Source organism: Aureobasidium namibiae (assembly GCF_000721765.1).
Source record: "Aureobasidium namibiae CBS 147.97 unplaced genomic scaffold scaffold_16, whole genome shotgun sequence".
Lineage (NCBI taxonomy): Eukaryota > Fungi > Ascomycota > Dothideomycetes > Dothideales > Saccotheciaceae > Aureobasidium > Aureobasidium namibiae.
The window spans coordinates 507,370-524,686 of record NW_013581193.1 but is presented as its reverse complement, the minus strand read 5'-3'; the positions used below and the strand labels follow the sequence as shown (position 1 = coordinate 524,686).

The 17,317-nt window shown below is 51.5% G+C and overlaps 4 protein-coding genes across 4 annotated transcripts; 1 reads left to right on the top strand and 3 right to left on the bottom strand.

The window, feature by feature from the left end:
* Window positions 1–423: 423 nt before the first annotated feature.
* On the top strand, window positions 424–2,351 carry M436DRAFT_84603 (uncharacterized protein; the record flags this gene model as incomplete). The annotated part of the gene is made up of 2 exons (XM_013569275.1): window positions 424–1,002; window positions 1,056–2,351. 2 exons carry the CDS (start codon window positions 424–426, stop codon window positions 2,349–2,351), a joined length of 1,875 nt encoding a protein of 624 aa, XP_013424729.1.
* A 249-nt stretch (window positions 2,352–2,600) lies between these two features.
* Window positions 2,601–4,249, bottom strand: M436DRAFT_53548 (amino acid transporter; the record flags this gene model as incomplete). The annotated part of the gene is made up of 3 exons (XM_013569093.1): window positions 2,601–3,879; window positions 3,944–4,037; window positions 4,093–4,249. The coding sequence occupies 3 exons, from the start codon at window positions 4,247–4,249 to the stop codon at window positions 2,601–2,603; spliced, it is 1,530 nt and encodes a 509-aa protein (XP_013424547.1).
* A 2,127-nt stretch (window positions 4,250–6,376) lies between these two features.
* M436DRAFT_53903 (uncharacterized protein) lies at window positions 6,377–7,246 on the bottom strand (the record flags this gene model as incomplete). Its single annotated transcript, XM_013569162.1, has 1 exon — window positions 6,377–7,246. The coding sequence occupies one exon, from the start codon at window positions 7,244–7,246 to the stop codon at window positions 6,377–6,379; it is 870 nt and encodes a 289-aa protein (XP_013424616.1).
* A 453-nt stretch (window positions 7,247–7,699) lies between these two features.
* On the bottom strand, window positions 7,700–9,716 carry M436DRAFT_84600 (kinase-like protein; the record flags this gene model as incomplete). Its single annotated transcript, XM_013569274.1, has 2 exons — window positions 7,700–8,146; window positions 8,199–9,716. The coding sequence occupies 2 exons, from the start codon at window positions 9,714–9,716 to the stop codon at window positions 7,700–7,702; spliced, it is 1,965 nt and encodes a 654-aa protein (XP_013424728.1).
* Between the last annotated feature and the right edge of the window lie 7,601 nt (window positions 9,717–17,317).

The window sequence follows — 17,317 nt, the reverse complement described above, 5'->3', positions numbered from 1 at the left end:
GAAGATGTACCGCGACGCCTCTGCATCACCCCTAACTCCCAGCTCAACGGTTTTCGCCTACCGACGCAAGCATGCGAATTTACGCGATATTACTACTCTCTGTTAGTGTTGCGCTCGATAATGCCATGCACCACATCTATTACGATGGCACTTTGTAAGAAGCTAGATGTTGTACCCAAATATACACTTCTGCGAATCAAGAGAAGGAATGTCATTGGTAGGTCTTGAGATGGTCTTCGGCCAGACCGACTCGTTGTCTAGCCGGTCTATCGATTCAAACCGTTTCTCCAACGTCGACATTATAGAGGCTTGTATGGAGGCGTACAGGGATGCTGAAGTAGATATTCGACCATTCTCTCCATCTTGTTTCTGCTCAGTGCTTGCTATCAATCTTTTCTACGTTTGTGCAAACCTTCGTTCAAGATGCGCAACATCTCTTCCATCTCTGCCTTGGCCCTGCTGCTGGTTTCAGCAGTGGCTAGTAATGTATCACCCGCTGATACCACTGGAATTGATCGCGCTGCCAAGTGCGACCCGGAATCTGGATACTGCAATGTCGAGCTTGTGGACAGAGCCGTGACCAGCACCAGCACAAAGCATTCGAGCTCTACGCACAAGACGACCTCGACTAAGAAATCATCTTCAACGAAGAAATCATCATCGACCAAGAAGTCGTCCTCCACAAAGAAGACTACGGCCAAGACAACTCTAAAGACCCAGGTCAAGCTGGTGACCACGCAGAAATCAACAGTCACGTCCTCATCCAAGAAGCCTACCTCGACCTCATCTGCAAAGACCACAGCCAAGTCGACGAGCAAGCCAGTCTCATCCAGCTCGAAGAAAACCTCATCCTCGTCATCTCTCAAGCCCAACACGATTGCCAAGCCCGTGTCTACCTTGACGACCTCAAGCAAAGCCACTTCTAGCAGCACCAAGGTCCCATCGACAAGTAAAGCTGTTTCTAGCAGCAGCAAGATCACTTCTTCCAGTTCGAGCTCAACAGTAAGCAATATCGAGCAAGCCAAGAAATAACTCTGTCCTAACAGAATCAACAGAAGCTCAGCTCAACTCCGTCTTCCTCGAAGATTAGCAGCACTTCGTCAAAGGCTACATCCACGTCTGTGAAGCCATCTTCTACTGCCTCTCCAGTGAAGACATCCTCTACTGCCTCATCAGTAAAGCCATCTTCCACTATCTCGTCAGTAGCCCTTTCGTCCTCTAGCCTTCTTAGCATATCCGTCCCTGCAGCACCGACTTCCTCACAAGTTGCACTGCCTTTGTCTATCAATCTGCCCTCATCGAGCTCCCTGTCAAGTTCCAGCGATGGTGCGTCTGCCGCTGCTACCTCTGCTCAGTCGAGCAGTAGCTTGCCAGTTGCCACTAGCTCGGCGGCAGCCAGTAGCTCGACGATGGTTAGCAGTGCGGCATCGTCGAGTAACAGCTCATCTGCATTGAGCACCAGCGTTAGTAGCAGCAGCAGTAGTGGTTCGAGTGTCTCGACCTCAAGCACTTCTAGTGTCAGCCTGGCTGCTGCTGCTACTTCGGCATCGTCGAACGCTAGCTCTGCTGCCTTGTCGACGATATCGTCGTCATCATCTTCCTCGTTTCCCACCTTCTCATCGTCTTCCCCATCCCTTCCCCTTCCTTCCTCTTCCTCATCTTTCGTACTTTCTTCATCATCTCCCGCTCCCTCGAGCGCCGCTGCATCTTCTACATCTTCATCATCCACTGCCCTATCATCATCATCCTCCCCATCCACTTTCGTATCGTCATCCTCGCAATCTTCATCTGCATCTACGAGCTCTGCTCTAAGCTCGCCGTCTTCTGCTGCCGCTTCATCCACTTCAATCTCCTCAACCAGCACACTCACACCTTCCGACAGCACTTCTTCCTCTGTCAAGCCTACCACCAGTTCGACTTCGGTCAAGCCTACCACCAGTTCGACTTCGGTCAAGCCAACCACTAGCTCGACTTCTGTCAAGCCCACTACAAGCTCCACTTCGGTCAGACTCACCACCTCTTCATCCGCGTCCAAGTCGTCCTCTTCGGCAGCATCGAGCAGCAGCTCCACCAAGCCAAGCTCTACCGCTTCCTCTACTTCCTCGTCAGCCTCCCCCTCTTCGTCAACAGTTTCGTCCTCTTCCTCGACCTCCTCGGCAGCCGCAAGCTCTTCTTTGGCATCATCTACTTCTTCAGCAGCAGCCACCTCGACAGCATCTTCTGCAGTCCGCGCTTGCAGAAGACGCAGAAGAAAGGTCAGAAGAGCCGAGCTTCCCCCTCTTCAGACCAAGGCACCCGTCATGAAGCTGGATGATCTGCCTCCTGGTGCTCTCACCGACATGATCTACTAAGCTTGTTGACCGAGCTTTTTTCGTGTTCTACTTTTCATTTGTTTGGGAGCTTTGAGAATCTTGCACCGCTTTTATTCGTAATGTTATAAAACTATATATAACTAGAGTGTTTTTAATTTAAAATCTCCTTTGAAATTGTTGAGTAGACGCAATTGCATTGCTGTGGATGTTTTGAGTCGTACTTTGATAAATGGTTTCGGTGATTGTGTTGATATATCCGGTATACTAGAACTACAGGCAATCCTCCCTTTACTCGATAGCATCACTCTCAGGAGGCCCCTTGTACACCTTCCTAGCCCAACAAGCATAAAACACTCCAGCCATACCCAAAAATCCAAAAAGCACCACACTAGCATAATTCATCGACACTTCCGTGACCGGCAACGCGCCAGGCATGGAAAACAAAATCAACTCGAACCCAATCCAAGCCACCGCTACAATATTAACAACGTAGCCAATCGCATTACTCATCTTCCAGTTTGCGGTGGCGATTTGTTTGCGGCGGTTGAGTAGAGACAGAGCGATGGGTATGGCGTAGGAGATGGCGAGGGCGATGACGCCGACGGAGACGAAGGCTGTAAAGGCTGAGGTTGAACCTAGGTTGATGAGCCCCAGCAACAGTTGCAAGAGCGTGACAAGTAAGAGAGCGTTGAGAGGAACACCCAACTTCGTGTTGACAGAAGCAAAAGTGTTGGAGAAGGGTATCGCATGGTCGCGCGCAGCAGCCCATGTGCATCTGCTTGCAGCAGTAGTGATGCTGATGCTGCAAAATAGCGTGATGATCAGCACCAAGAATGTCAGTCCCAAGCCACCTCCCGGTGATCCCATGACTCTATGAAAAATAAAGGGCAAAGCTTGAGCAGCAGGTGCTTCCACAATATCAGCCAGATTGGGTAGTAACACACAAATCGGGATGACGAAGAACAAGCCAGCAATGCCACCGACGGGAACACACAGAGCGATTGCTCTAGGCACTTTGACAGAAGGGTTATCGCATTCCTCAGCCATCGAGGCAATCATGCCCAAAGCAGAAAAACAATACGCAGCAGGTAGCAATCCGATGAAAAAAGTAAAGTTGCCGTATCCAGAGAAAGATTTATCGTAGTGAGACAGCGCATAAGCTGCAGAATGGCGTCCGGCATCTGCTTTGCTGGCCAACGCAATCAAGATGATGATGATGGAGATGGCAGTAAAAGCAGCACAGATTGTATCAACCATGGGCAAGAATTTATTTCCCAGTGCGCAGATGAAAAGTGTAGCGATGACCAAGGCGTAGAAGATCAAGAGGAGTTCCCAGTTCGTCATTGCGTAGTCTGGGTGGTACATCCCCACTGCTCCTGCGATCAAGGATGCGAAGCCAAAGTTGACAGACAGCGTGATTGTCCAGTTGCCGATCAGCCATGTCCAGGCGTTGATGAAGGAGAGAATCTTGCGGGATTTGGGAGAGGAGAGTTGGAAGGTCCAGTAGTAGGGGCCGGCGGAGGTTGGATAGCGGGAGGCGAGTTCGCCGAGGGAGAGGGCGATACATCTGCGATGAGAACGTTAGCATGTGTTGAGATGTAGAAGCAAGACCAGGGATCGGTAAGGCGTACTCATCGAGGACACACACAACTATCCAGCCGACGAAGATAGACAGTTGGCCGCCGCCGTAGATGGCACTCATAAGTGGACTGCCTTCTCCATATGCTGTGCGCGATGAGTCAGTGTCTGGTCATAACATGACAGCAGTGTATATACTTACGAATAGCAGCAATAGCAAGACATTGGAACAACAGCGTGAGCATGGATCTATTCCTCGTCAATTCTGGCGTGTAACCGAGCTGAGTAAGATCATGGATCTCTCCCACACCATTATCCGAGGCAGTATGCGCATGAGAGAGACCTTTCTCGTCCGCCATTGTAGACGATGAGGCCTTGTAGAGATCTTCAGACATGATTGTTGTGCAGAACGAGAAAAAAGCGACACAAAGAAAATGTCACACCAGCGACCAACCTTTGTATATTGACCGACCCCTCCATGCTTAGTACCTATCCTATCGCTGCAGTAAGCGATACATCTGATATGCTGCCAGCCTACAGCGCCTATCATGTGGTCCCAAAAGTTGGACTTATCAGTAGACGCGATTCAGCAAAAGCCCATGTACGGACCGGTAAGATACGCCAATCTAGGTCTAGTTCTGTGGTCGGAGGGATTTACCGAGCGCAAAGTGGTCAGAATACTGTCCTGTTTTGGTTGGTATCTCGACCACACCTATCAGACGTCAAACGTCAAGGAGGCTGTTTCAGTTCCTCTGGACAGAAGCTTATCTTTTGCACCACTGCAGCTGATGATAAGAGCTGCGGTCTGTACGTTTTGTGGAGGCGGGATGCACGGCGGGGTAGAATAGCCCATGCCCATGTGGTCCTGTGGTTTGCCAAAACGAGCTGTCGGGTCGACTGGGTTTGGTTGTCGACCAGCGAAGGGCTTGCGACTCTAGTTCGTCGTTGCTTTGTGGCCGTCAAGCAATGGAAGCCTAGACGTGTGTACGTTGTGGGAGCTGAAGCCTGAACATTGATCTGGCCACGTATCGCCGACAACTTTGAAATGGGCAGACAAACAGACCAGATAGCCGAGTTATCTTGCCGTCCTTGATATGGCTGTTCGCTATCTCGAGGTCGAGTAACAAGTGTCGAGTGCAAGCGGGCGCACAAATCATCTTGAAGGCGTTGCGTCAAATCACACCGCCAACTTCGAGCCCACTCCATCGAATACTCGACATAGCTCGATGTCACTGCTTCCTCGAGTGTCGGGCTGCTACGTAGATGATGTGTAACTCGACGTGAAGTTTTCCACGTCAAATCTGCGAAGGTTTGCGGCTTTGACTCAGAAACCCTCGCCTTTTTGCGGTCTACCATCTTCCCCGCTCGATCAAAACACTTCCAACACCTCACGCAGCTCGAGAAGAGTGCCAGAAAGTCGAGGATGATGCAAAAAGATGTCTCCGCCGACAGGGTTCGAACCTGTGCTCCCTAGGGAATCAGATATCGGTTGCTGATAAACATTCAAGTCTGACGCCTTAACCACTCGGCCACAGCGGAATTGATGGAAGTGGAAGACGGAGGGCCAATATGATCCTGCAGATGAGCTGAAGGGACCAGGGGAAGGTCGGGAGAGGTTAGGCAGGATCATATTGACCCTCCGTCTTCCACTTTCATCAATTCCGCTGTGGCCGAGGCGGCGCTGCGCGGCGATTTGAGTGCTTACGAGCACTTAGATTGTTTCTTGACGTGGAATGTCTGATAAGAAATTCTGAAAGTGTGGAAGAAATGGTTGTGGTGAAAAAAAAAAAAACGAGAAAAAGCCGAATTTTGCAGAAGGAGGGGCTGTGGAGCCGAGTGCACTCTACCTTGCACTCATTCTTGTCGTTTACATGTGTAATCCATAGCAAGACCCTCTCTATTATCAAGTGTATTTCTCGATCAAAGTGCTGGAGGGTACCCATCAAGTTCGTGGTCGATGAGATGCATACTATACCAGGCCTTACCCAGAACATCGTAAGCAAAAAAAAAACCTCACTGAATCGTCAAGGGAACCATTAGCAGTTATTCTTGATCTCGACAGAGAATTGTGAGTATCATTTCGAGCGTGTCAAGGGGGAGTCATACTAGGTAGCTTTGTATCAAAGAAGGTGAGATCCCAGAAGCCATGACTTCCTTCTCTAAGTCAAAAGCGGATGACCCTGTTCGACCTCATATCGTAGAACAATGCAAAAGCACACAAGCACTTGAATGACATCTTGTAGCAGCTGGAATCGAGCGCATCGAAGGTCCCCCATGGTTATAGTGCTTAGACACTCATCGTACGATACATAAAGACACTCGTCGTGTTCGATCTATTTGATTATTTTTGAGCAACTACAATCTAGCAACACACCTTTTTGTGAGCAATATAAACATAGAACCTCATGGATATCATTAAGCACAAGTGCCTCCTCTTCCTTCTCTTCCTCAATCTTACCATTGCATTGCTTCTCTTCCCTACCCTTCTAACGCCCCTGCTCATCAGCACCCAACTCAGCACCATCCTCAAGGATAGCATTGAGGTACTGCTGCTTCTCAATATAATTGTCCACAGCTCTTTTAACACCATCGTATGCCTCATCCAACAACTCTTTTGCAATCCTCACTCGCGTGTCTTTGTCCAGCAGACGCAATGCATCCGAGATGCGTGGGTCTGTGTTGGAGTTGAAAGAGCCGAGTAGGGTCAACACATCTGGACCATTGGGTGGTTGCATGGCAGATTGATTGGGAGTCTGGTGGGTTTGCAGCGCAGGGGATGTAGTCGAAGGATGATTCAGAGCAGAAGCAAAAGCTCTGTCAATCTGAGCGCGGTTGAAGTTGTTCGCTGTTGCACCGCGTTGTGGCACAGTAGACGGAGTCGAAGCGTGAGAGATGGAGTTTGCGCCGGCGCGAAGGGCAGACGAAGGCGTAGGTCGCTCGGAGCGAGGTGTGTCATTGACTTGATTCAACCTAGGGGCACCGAGGTTGGCATTACCAAACAGCACAGCAGCTTGGACACCGAGATTGCCATTCACAGGACCCATGCCCACAGCGCCTTGTCCAGCATGGCCTTGTTGCAGTCTCCTGCTGCCAGTCTGGTCGAGTACGGCTTCCAAGACAACAGCAGGCATCTGTTCGAGTTCCCTGCAGAGGTATCCACCTGCATTCTCAGCCTCGACAAGCTGTACGACGTGTTCGTTGAAGGCGACGCATTGCTTAAGGTGCGAAGTCTTGCGCGAAGTGCTGTTGTAGGCGACTTTTTTCTCTATGCACCATTTGCATTGGACGGCGCGTGATTTTCCATCCGAATCGCAGTCTTGGAATTGGCGGGATGCCCACGCTTGTTGCGGTGGCATGGCGGAAAGAAGGAGTTTCTGGAAAAGGGACCTTGATGGGTGGTGGTGGTGGTGGTTGCGAATGTGTTTGGGTAGTTGTCAACTGCGAGGCTCAGGGCGCTGCAAGAGACGTTTTGACACGCGCCGCGCTGTTGGGAAGAGTTGGACAAGAGTTGGGCACCCCAACCGGCCCGTGCGCAACATCCATGGTCACGCGTTTGGATTCTGTTTCTCTTTCTTGCTTGTCATGGCCGTTATCATCTATGCGAAATGTACATCTTGTCGCCGTCTCTGCAGACCTCGTCTGCCTATGCTGCCACCAGACAGAAAGTAAAGGAAATATCCCTTGTTGCTGATTCTCATGCCTGATAATCCCCGTTCCTCTCTGTCCTCGTTTCTTCTTGACACAATTCTATCCGTGTGCTTGTGCTCGACTTCTCTTTCGTATCTGTTGCTTCGTGGCATTTCCATATCTTATACTGCTACGGCCCCTTTGTTGGATTGCGTACTCGATGTGGCATCGAGCGGAGCCGCGTGGAGTGCAGGCTTCGCCTTCTTGCCCAGCGTACCGTTTCTCTTCTTCTCGATTTGTCCGCGCACCCATTCACCAACCTCGCGGTCGACCCATCTCTCCGACTCGGGCACCTCTTGCGGGTTCGATCCTGCCTCGGCATCGCCCTCAGACGTACCGTTGCCTTCTCCTTGTGCTGCTGCCGCCGCCTCCTCGGCTTCGGCAGCTTCTTCGTCTTCTTCGGCAATGGCCTCGGGTTTTGACTCCGGAGCGAGCCATGCGTGCTGGAGAAGCATGGCATATGTAGGTCGAAGCTTGGGGATCTTGTTCAAACATCCTGCAACAAAGTTGCGTGCCGCGTCGCTGAATTGTCCGGTGGGAAGATCTGGGGGCTGTCCGTCGACAATGGCCTGGTATAAAAGTCAGCATATGGTTGCCTGAGTCCACATGATTAATACTCACACTCAGCTGACTGAAGATGTTGTCGTATGTCTCGGGTGGGTAGGGGTATCTGCCCATGGCGCATTCGATGATGGTCAAGCCCAAACTCCAGATATCGCTTTGAACGCTGTAGGTACCGCCACCAGGGTTGGCACCAGCTTGAGCGACTCCACCAGAGCTGATACGTTCGGGAGCCATGTATGACTGACATCCGATATTTGTCTTTGCGATAGAAGCAACCAGATTTCCACTGACACCGAAATCGCAAATCTTGATTGCACCAGCAGTGTTGACCAGGATATTCGTTGGCTTGACGTCACGGTGGATGATGTTGTGTTCGTCTTTGAGGGATTTGAGACCGCGCGTTGTCGCGAGAGTAACCTTGCGGAGGACATTTTCAGGCACACCGTCACCGTAGAGCTTATCCATAGAACCGCCGTCCATGAACTCCATGCAGATGTAGACGGCTCCTTCCTGGAAGAAGGCACCGTAGAAATCGACAATGAAGGGCGAAGCGCAACGATGCAGGACGTCGAGTTCCATGATGATGGTCGCAAACTTGGAGTCTTCAAGCTCAAGACGCATCTCCTTCATGGCCATGACGATACCTGTTGTGTTTCCACGAGCAGCGGAGGCCTCATCTTCTACCTCACCAGGGGCGGACTTGTTTCCAGACAAACCTTGACCGACCTTGCGCATCTGGGGCTTGGTATGGCGGACCTTGTAGACTGTACCGTAGTTTCCTTTGCCCAGCTCATCAAGCGTTTTCACATCGTCGAGCGAGATCTGGAAAGATTGACCTGACGAGAACTGGACTCCTTTGCTGTTGAGGACGGCTTTGCCCTTGAATTTGAGACTGCCGGTTTCCTTGTCGATGTATTCGGCATATCTGTCCATGGCGGACTCTTGCTTGGGTGGAGGAGCATCGCCATTTGCACCACCGCCCATGGCTGACAAAGTCATCTTAGGTTTTTGTCTGCCGCCAGCGGCTGGGGGAGCGCCAGGGAGACCGCCGGGCATTTTCAGACCACGCTTCTCGGCAAGAGAAGGACCTCTGCCGGCGCCGCCTACATTGGGAGACGAAGCGAAACTTGGAGGGGCGCCGGGACGAGCGCCGGGAACACCGGGCGGCAGACGGAAGTTAGCGGGAAGGCCACCAGGCATTTGGGGCATTTGAGGGCCGGTCTGAGACGGGCCAGCGGGGCCTGGAGTGGTAGCACCAGGAGTGGTGGGAGGAGCGCGACCTTGGGCAGCAGGACCTTGTCTGTTCAAGTGGAAGGCCTTCATTCTGGCGAGAATGTCTGGATTGACGGCACCTCCACGACCGAGAGTGCTGACGGTGGGAGCAGGGCGTCTGGCAGCATTGACGTTACCAAGAGGCTGGGACGACATGGTCATGTTGGCGGCGGACGAGAGGGGAGGTGAAGTGACGGAATGTGGCGGCATCTGAGGACGGCTCGACTCGGGAGACTCTGGTGGAGAGGCTGTCGACGAGGGCGACTGCAGCGGACTGCCCGAGTCTTCTGAAGGAGTCGACATGGTCGAAGTGGAATGGGCTCTGTGTGCCAGGCTGTGTCTGACGGTTGTGTGCGTGTGGCAGACTGGGCAAAGAGGGACGCGGGGCGAGAGGACGGGGAGTTGGGACTCAGAGTCGTCGAGTGGGAATGCTCATGGGTTGAAACACGAGGTTTCAGAAATGAGGTTTGGAGGTGAGAGGAACAGGCCAAGACAGTCCAAGTTACAATGGCTGGCCGACGATGATGTATGTCTGAAGAAACGAAAAGCAGCAACTGATCTTCACTCGGTCGCGCGCTCTCTCTCTCTCTCTCTCTCTCCAAAGCTTTCGATCCACCCACCTGTGGCGCGTGCGGTCAAGCCACCCGTCCATCATGATCCGTCACCTTCCTTCCACAACCATCGATCACCATGTTTCCTGTTTCTCTCCCAATTCCCGACTTCACACTACCGCAGACATTTGACTACACCGCCTCCTTGTTCTCGGCCTGCTTGATTCCTGAATCCTGCGTGCTGTTTCGTCTCGTTGTTTGCTTTGTGTGGAATGGTGGTCGGCCGTCCACTCCGTGCTGCAGCCGCGTTTCCCTGCTTCAAACCACTACGTCAGTCTGCCAAAAGATGATGGGCAGTCGCAAACCACCCACGTCGCACCTGCAGTGCCACAACTGTCCCGCTAGACATTGCAATTGGGCCGTCCATTCTCCATCTCTGTCACCGACTTTCAACTTGTCCATCAACCTCCCAAATCTTGGAATCCTTGCCCTACGGTGCACTCCAATCATCACCCTCCGCACTTCGCTGAATCGCTCTCCAAACTTTCCGCTCTCATCCTGTCAAGCCACATGCGGCTCCATAACCAATCGTCCCCCATAATTCTTGGCCTTGGCAACGATGACTCTCTTCTCGTCGCTCAACTTGACTTGACGATCGAGCGATTCTCTCTCATCACCGTGATCGAGTCCGTCTTTCTGTCCAGCCCTCTAACATCTGAAAGAGTCATGAGTCTCCTATTTTTTGCCCTGATGCTAACCCAATCTCCTTTTTCTTTCTTTCATCTGCTCTTGGTAAAACTCTGTCTCTGCCGTCAGCCCGCTCATCGACTTGCCTCAGGCACAAGATCGTCTTGAACCCGACGCCGAAAAGTACCGGTGGATACAAAGACGAAGAGCCGCCATTATCCGTATCCCGAGTCTTCCTCTGCATGTTCCGGCACGTCCGCTACTCTTCCGCGGCCCGTGAGACTGGAATACAGAGACCAACAGATTCCGCTGTGCCCTAAATGCCAAGGCATCACTTTTTTCATCATTGACTTCCAGCTATTTGCTTGAGTAGATTGATATTACCAGCCAAGTGATTGTTTGTCAGCTAGGATGACAGTCTCGAGTTGAGCAGTCCTTTCTACCGACTCTTACGTCACAACAGCTCTGCCCTTATCAACTGCTCGCGAGATACCTATCCAAGATGCCTGTCACTAAGAGTTGAGCATGCAAGAGATAATTCGCGTGTGTCCATCACTGCTTGAGACCCAACTATGGGTCAGCTCTTCGACTTCCCGAACTAAGCAACAGAATGAAAGAAGCTGGTCTGTCAATCAACACACATCTTGAATCTTATTGAGACCAGGGAATCTCTCGAAAATTACACTCGCGACAGTAACACACGTCCTGCAGCAGGAGTATTATGTCTCCTCTCACATACCTAACATCCGACGATCGATCACTTTGCTTCGCGTTGCCGGAAAGCTTCGAAACAGGAGGTCCTGTGCAAGCCTTGACCACTCTCACTGTCGGATGCATTCATCAAGAGTAACATGTCATAGACACCGATCTCTCCATCTGCAGTTTCAGCAATCTTACAGCTTCATTGGGTATTCTCCTAAGAACCTCACAAGCGATGATCGATTGCAAGCAGTATTTTTCTGGAGAACAAGGCTAGTTAGAAGGTATTTACACACTGACTATCGCATACCATGCTAAGAGAAGGGATGAGCTATGAATTAAATCGCTGCTAACATATAAAACATATCTTGGCCTATACCTTGCCCCCCCCCCATGTAAGTTGCTAAACATCCAAAATATTCGAGTATGAAAAGTCTCGAGGGCGACCCTGCTCCATCAAAACGGTCTGGGTGTTTGCCCAGCGGCAGCAACCCTTCCATGTCAATCTTCTAGACAAGCGAGCAAGGACCTGAGAGCAGAACGTGGTGGAATATCTAATGGCTTACTCTTCCTTAGGTTGTGAAGAAATCAGTGAGGGAAAACTCAAAGACCATGACGAAATTAGTTCTGGATGCAATGAAACACATTTCGTCTTCGTGGTTCCGGCGAACACAATCGATTGATCGGCCTGCTATCTAATGTGTTTTCAACCTTCCACATCAAGGGACAAATAGAAGCACATAACAGACCTAGACTGAGAGCACGAGGTGAATGGAACAAATGAAATCATCAATTCCGGATTGAGCATTATCACTACTACCCTACTACAAAACCACAACACATGTTACAAAAGGAAAGATACACTACGAACATGACGTATACCACATATACCCATCTTAGGACACATCAGCCACCCTCAAAACAGATCCATATACCGTCTGCATGGTAGTAGGTTCCTCCCTCTTGCCCAACGCCAAAAGATACGTGGTACACGAATTACCTCCAATCACACTGATGACACCAAGGGCGCCGAGCACGGCTTTGCTGCTACCACAGCTGACCGAAGTCGCATAGGTGGTGACGCTAGACTTGATCACACTGGCTGCTGTGGTGATGACCGGTGAGGAAACAGGAGCGATCGAGGTAGCTGATGGTGCTATCGAGGTGCTCGGTGCGATTGAGGTGCTTGGAGCTACGGAGGCAGCGGACGAAGCCTTTGAAGCGCTCGAGGCGACAGGAGCGGTGGCTGATGCCACGGAACTGCTCGGAACGACTGTAGCAGTGGACGATACTACTGAACTGCTTGACGGCATCGGTGCGGCCGACGATACTATGGAGCTGCTCGAGAGAATACGGGCGGCAGATGTCGCTAAGGAACTGCTGGGTATAACCACAACACTCGACGACACCAAGTTTGAGCTAGAAGCCGGAACAACTTGGCTGACTGAAACAGGCTGGGACGTTGTTGTCAAAGAGCCGGGGCCTATGGCAGCAGAAGTGCTCTGAGGTGTAACGGAGGTGACTGTGGCCACACTGACTACTACATTACTGGTGACTGGAGCTGCATAAGAAATTGACTGGCTCGTTGAGCTACCAGCTACTATAACAGAACTGGAAGGCAAAATATTGGAGGACGAGACCACCGGGGGAATGACACTCGATGTGGATGATGGGAGTACCGAGAGTATGACACTGGACGTAGATGACGGAATGATTGAAGTTGTGATAACGAATGCAGAGGTCGGAAGAACCTGGCTGAGTGCACTGCTCGCAGATCCTAGAGAAGACGCCAAAGATACAGCATTCGAAGTAAGCGAAGAAGCTTGAGATGCTGGAAGGCTGCTCGTAGCACTGTTGACTATAGCGAGGCTGGTGGTGGGCGTAGACAGGATGACGGGTATTGAGCTGGAAGCACCACTTACCACGACTGCAATACTCGAGGATGAAGAAATCTGGCCCAGTACATTGCTGCTCACTTGGACCGTCGACGTCGCAATAGGTACAACTACCGAGCTGGTCGAAGCAACTTGAGATGCTGGAAGATTACTCGTGATGCCGTTTACTACCGCAATACTAGTTGTCGGCGTGATTGCAATGATGGGCGTGGAGCTGGAGGCACTGATAGGCACGGCTGCAATGCTCGAAGATGATGAGATCTGGCTTGATGAAACGCTGCTCACCGGAGTTGCTGGGGTCACAACAGGTACAAAGACCAAGCTAGTTGGCGTGCTTTGGACGGTCGAGCTGGCACTTATGACTGGACTGACGACCGCAACGCTAGTGATGGCGGATTGGACGGAGCTTATCGGAGAGACCACGCCACTACTGACCGGAGTTGCAGCGCTTGAGGGTGTAGTGCTCAATAGTGACGAAGCGACCTGACTTGCTGCGTTGCTCGACTGAGCAAGAACCGATGATCCGCTCGTAGCACCACTGACTACTACAGATGGAACAACGGATATAGAGCTGGACTGGCTACCAGCCACGACTGCAACATTCGAGGAAGGTAAAACTTGGCTTGCTGAATTGCTGCTCACTTGAGCTGCTGACATCCCAGGAGATCCGATGCTCGAGCTAGTCGAAGTACTTTGGACCACTGAGCTGGCACTTATGACTGGACTGACGACCGCGACGCTAGTAGCAGCAGATGGTATAGAGCTTACTGGAGAGCTCAAAATACTACTGACCGGAACCGTAGCGCTTGGAGTCATGCTGCTCAAGGAAGTGACCTGACCTGCTGCGCTGCTTGACTGAGGAAGGATTATTGACACGCTTGCAACATCAGTGGTAGTCGGAATCTTCTGAGCAGTGCTTGAAGCACTTGATGCATTTTGAGAAGCTGACACAACCACTGTGGTACCAGAACTACCAACAACCGAGCCCACGACAGCGGTGACAGGATTTGCAGCACTAGCAGAGACTTGGGTCGAAGCAATCGAGCCAGCACCGATATTTGCCAGATTGCTGCCGCCAGCGGTTTGGATGACCTGTACACTGGTATCGCCAATGCCGACATTAGCAACATAGCCAGTTGTGGCAGCCGAGCTCGGAGCCGCTGTAGCAAAAGATGAGCTTGACAAGGCGATGCTAGAGCTGATCGAAGACAAGGTGCTAGCTTGACTTGGCGAAACTTGAGGAATACTGATCGAAGATACAGAAATGGCAGCGGAAGAGATTGCGCTAGGAGAGTTCTGGGATGCCAGTGGCCCGGGTGTTGTTGTCGATACCGTTGACTGGATGACAACGGGAGAGATCGTACTAGAAGAGCTCTGAGAGAACAGCGATCCGGGTGCTGCTGTCGATGTTGTCGATGCACTGGATACAGAGACTCCGATATTTGTCAACGAAGCTTGGCTAGTAGGAATGGCGAGAGGGACAGTGCTCGATGATGTCGAAGCAGCATCAACCAGACTAGTCCCAGGCACGCTCAAGGACGATACACTCGAACTGCTGCTGCTGCTCGCTGCAATTGAGTTACCGATCACTGAACTACTGCTCAATGAGGTAGGCACCGCCACGACAGCTGATATCGTAGTGGAGCTGGACAGAACGCTCGACGATGCCACATTGTTAGTCGAGGAGCCTACGAGCTGTGGAATGGAAACCATGGTGCCAACAGTAGAAAGAGGCACGGCATCTGTTGTGCTACTACTGGAAGCGCCCACCATACTTGAAGCGTACGCGAACTGAGAGAGACTGCTCGAGGTGACGACAAGTGCAGATGAAGAGCTCTGAGGACTCGCTGACGACAAACTTGTTTGACTTGCACCACCGACAGGGAGGACACCGACGCTGATGCTCCCCGCGCCGATGTTGACCGCGTAGCTAGTTGTGGTAGAGCTGGATGCTGGCTGAGAGGTACTCAGAGCGGCATCTGATGTAGTAGGTTGGATCATGGATGCCGCAGAGCTGGCTTCTGAAGAGCTGGGCAACGCGGCAGATAACGCGAATGAGGAAGAGCCTTGACTGCCCACAGATGACACTAATGTCGAGGTAGATTCGGAAGGAACGGCGACACTTGGGATCGACTCCGGAACCCGAGAGCTTGATGGTATGATTGTAGGGACACTCTGTGATTGCTGTGAAACTGAGGTTGGAGGATCGACAGAAGGAGACATCATTACCGATGTTGTAGCAACACTGCTCGCAGCAGCAGTCTGACTGACGCTGGTTTCGAGCAAACTACTTGCGGATGTGATTATAACCGGTCCAGCGTTCAGAGTACTACTTTCCAATCCTGGTGCAGAATTAGAACTCGATTCCAACGAGGTGGGTAACGCGATCGAGCTTGTTTGTGCGAGGACGGATGATCCAGTCGGGAACGCGCTTGAGTCAACTTGATCGCTCAATGGTAGAATTGAGGGAAAGCTAGTTTGAGCGGTGGCCTGGAGCTCACTCGAAGTCGGTACCGCTAAAGAGACACTGGACGTGGTCTGCGAAACTGTGTCCGAGAGATCATCCGTAGTCGACGGAATCTCTGATGCGCTCGTTGAAATTGCCCCGAGAGACGTTTCTGTAGCATCGTCACTCGAGAGGCTAGCACTGATTGTGACGCTATCTGAAGGCACGAAAGAGCCGAACGACAAGAATGAAGATGGTAGTTCGACGATAGACGAAGTCGCCAAAGACTCGGCCACGGATGTAGCGGAGATGATCTCCGTAGGCAAGCTCGTGATGATAGTATCCAGTAGTGTCTGACTTACGGAAGGCTCAGATGACACAGCCGGTGTATCAATCTCTATAGATGAGCTGACAGCAATTGGGGTGGCCTCCATCGCCGATGGTTCGATAGAGACGACTACAGTAGTTGGAACGACAACGGCAGAAGATGACGGATCTAGCACGCTCGATTTGGGTTTCAAAGATGTGGTGATGGGAGACGACGAAGTCAGATCAGTGGGTACACTGATCACTGGCTCGACCGAGGACTCGGTGTTAGCCGAACTCGATATGGCGTTACCGATTTCACTTGCAAGACTGGAAAACATCTCAGTCGCTGTCGGCTCTTGAGTTTCAGAAATAGTGGTGGATAGCGACGTCACTGAAGCTTCTGTGAAAGGCTCAAGGGTCGTGTTAATGTCTTCTGGAGCAGTTGAAATGGTGGAAGTTGGAGGAAGCTCGCTCAAACTCGACTGTACAATTTCAGGTGAACCCGAGGACGAAGCGTAACCAAGACCCAAGCTAGCAGAGACTGTCGCTGTAGGCTCCACAGCCGTCAGTAATGAAGTCAACTCAGGCTCTGAAGAAGCTGTAGACAGAGAACTAGTCGAAACTGATGATAAATCATCGCTGATCGCCTCTGGACCGCTGCTTTGGGTGACACTGTCGACGTCAACACTGGAGCTGAAGGCAGTTGCAGGCAGGCTAGTGGTCGTAATGTCGGGATATCCTGTCTCAGCTGGGGAGCTGATCCTTGTCGAAGCGTCATCTTGGCTCAAGGAAGCGACTTTGGTGACAGTATTGCTGAGCTCAGTACTAGTAGCAGTCGCTTCAATCGACTCTAGTTGCGTGGTCAGAGAAGGAGTAAGCTCAGACGCGAGCTCTGATGTGGTGCTGCTCAGCGAGGGCAGCGTTTCGACTCCAGAAGTTGCTTCAGGGACGAGATCAGATGAAGTAGGGACATCGGCTTGGACATCCGAGCTGGTGATCACCACTGAAAGATCTGTGGGTTGCGTCGGAACGCCAGTAGGGGTGCTCAAATCAGAGCTCGTGCTGGCAACACCAAGCCCGATATCTGCACTAATGGTCTCGAATGACTCGGATGCTGTGACTACTGCCGAAGATAGCTCAGATGTGGAACTCAAAGAAACGTCTGTTGTGGATAGAAGAACTGAAGCACCGGAGGTGACTTCAAGAGTTGTTTCAGTTGAGCTGAAGACCTCAGTCGTCTGTGCGTCTCCGATAGAGGTGACAGACGGCGAATCTGTAAGCTCCGCGAGGCTAGTTGCGAACGTAGACTCGCTAGTC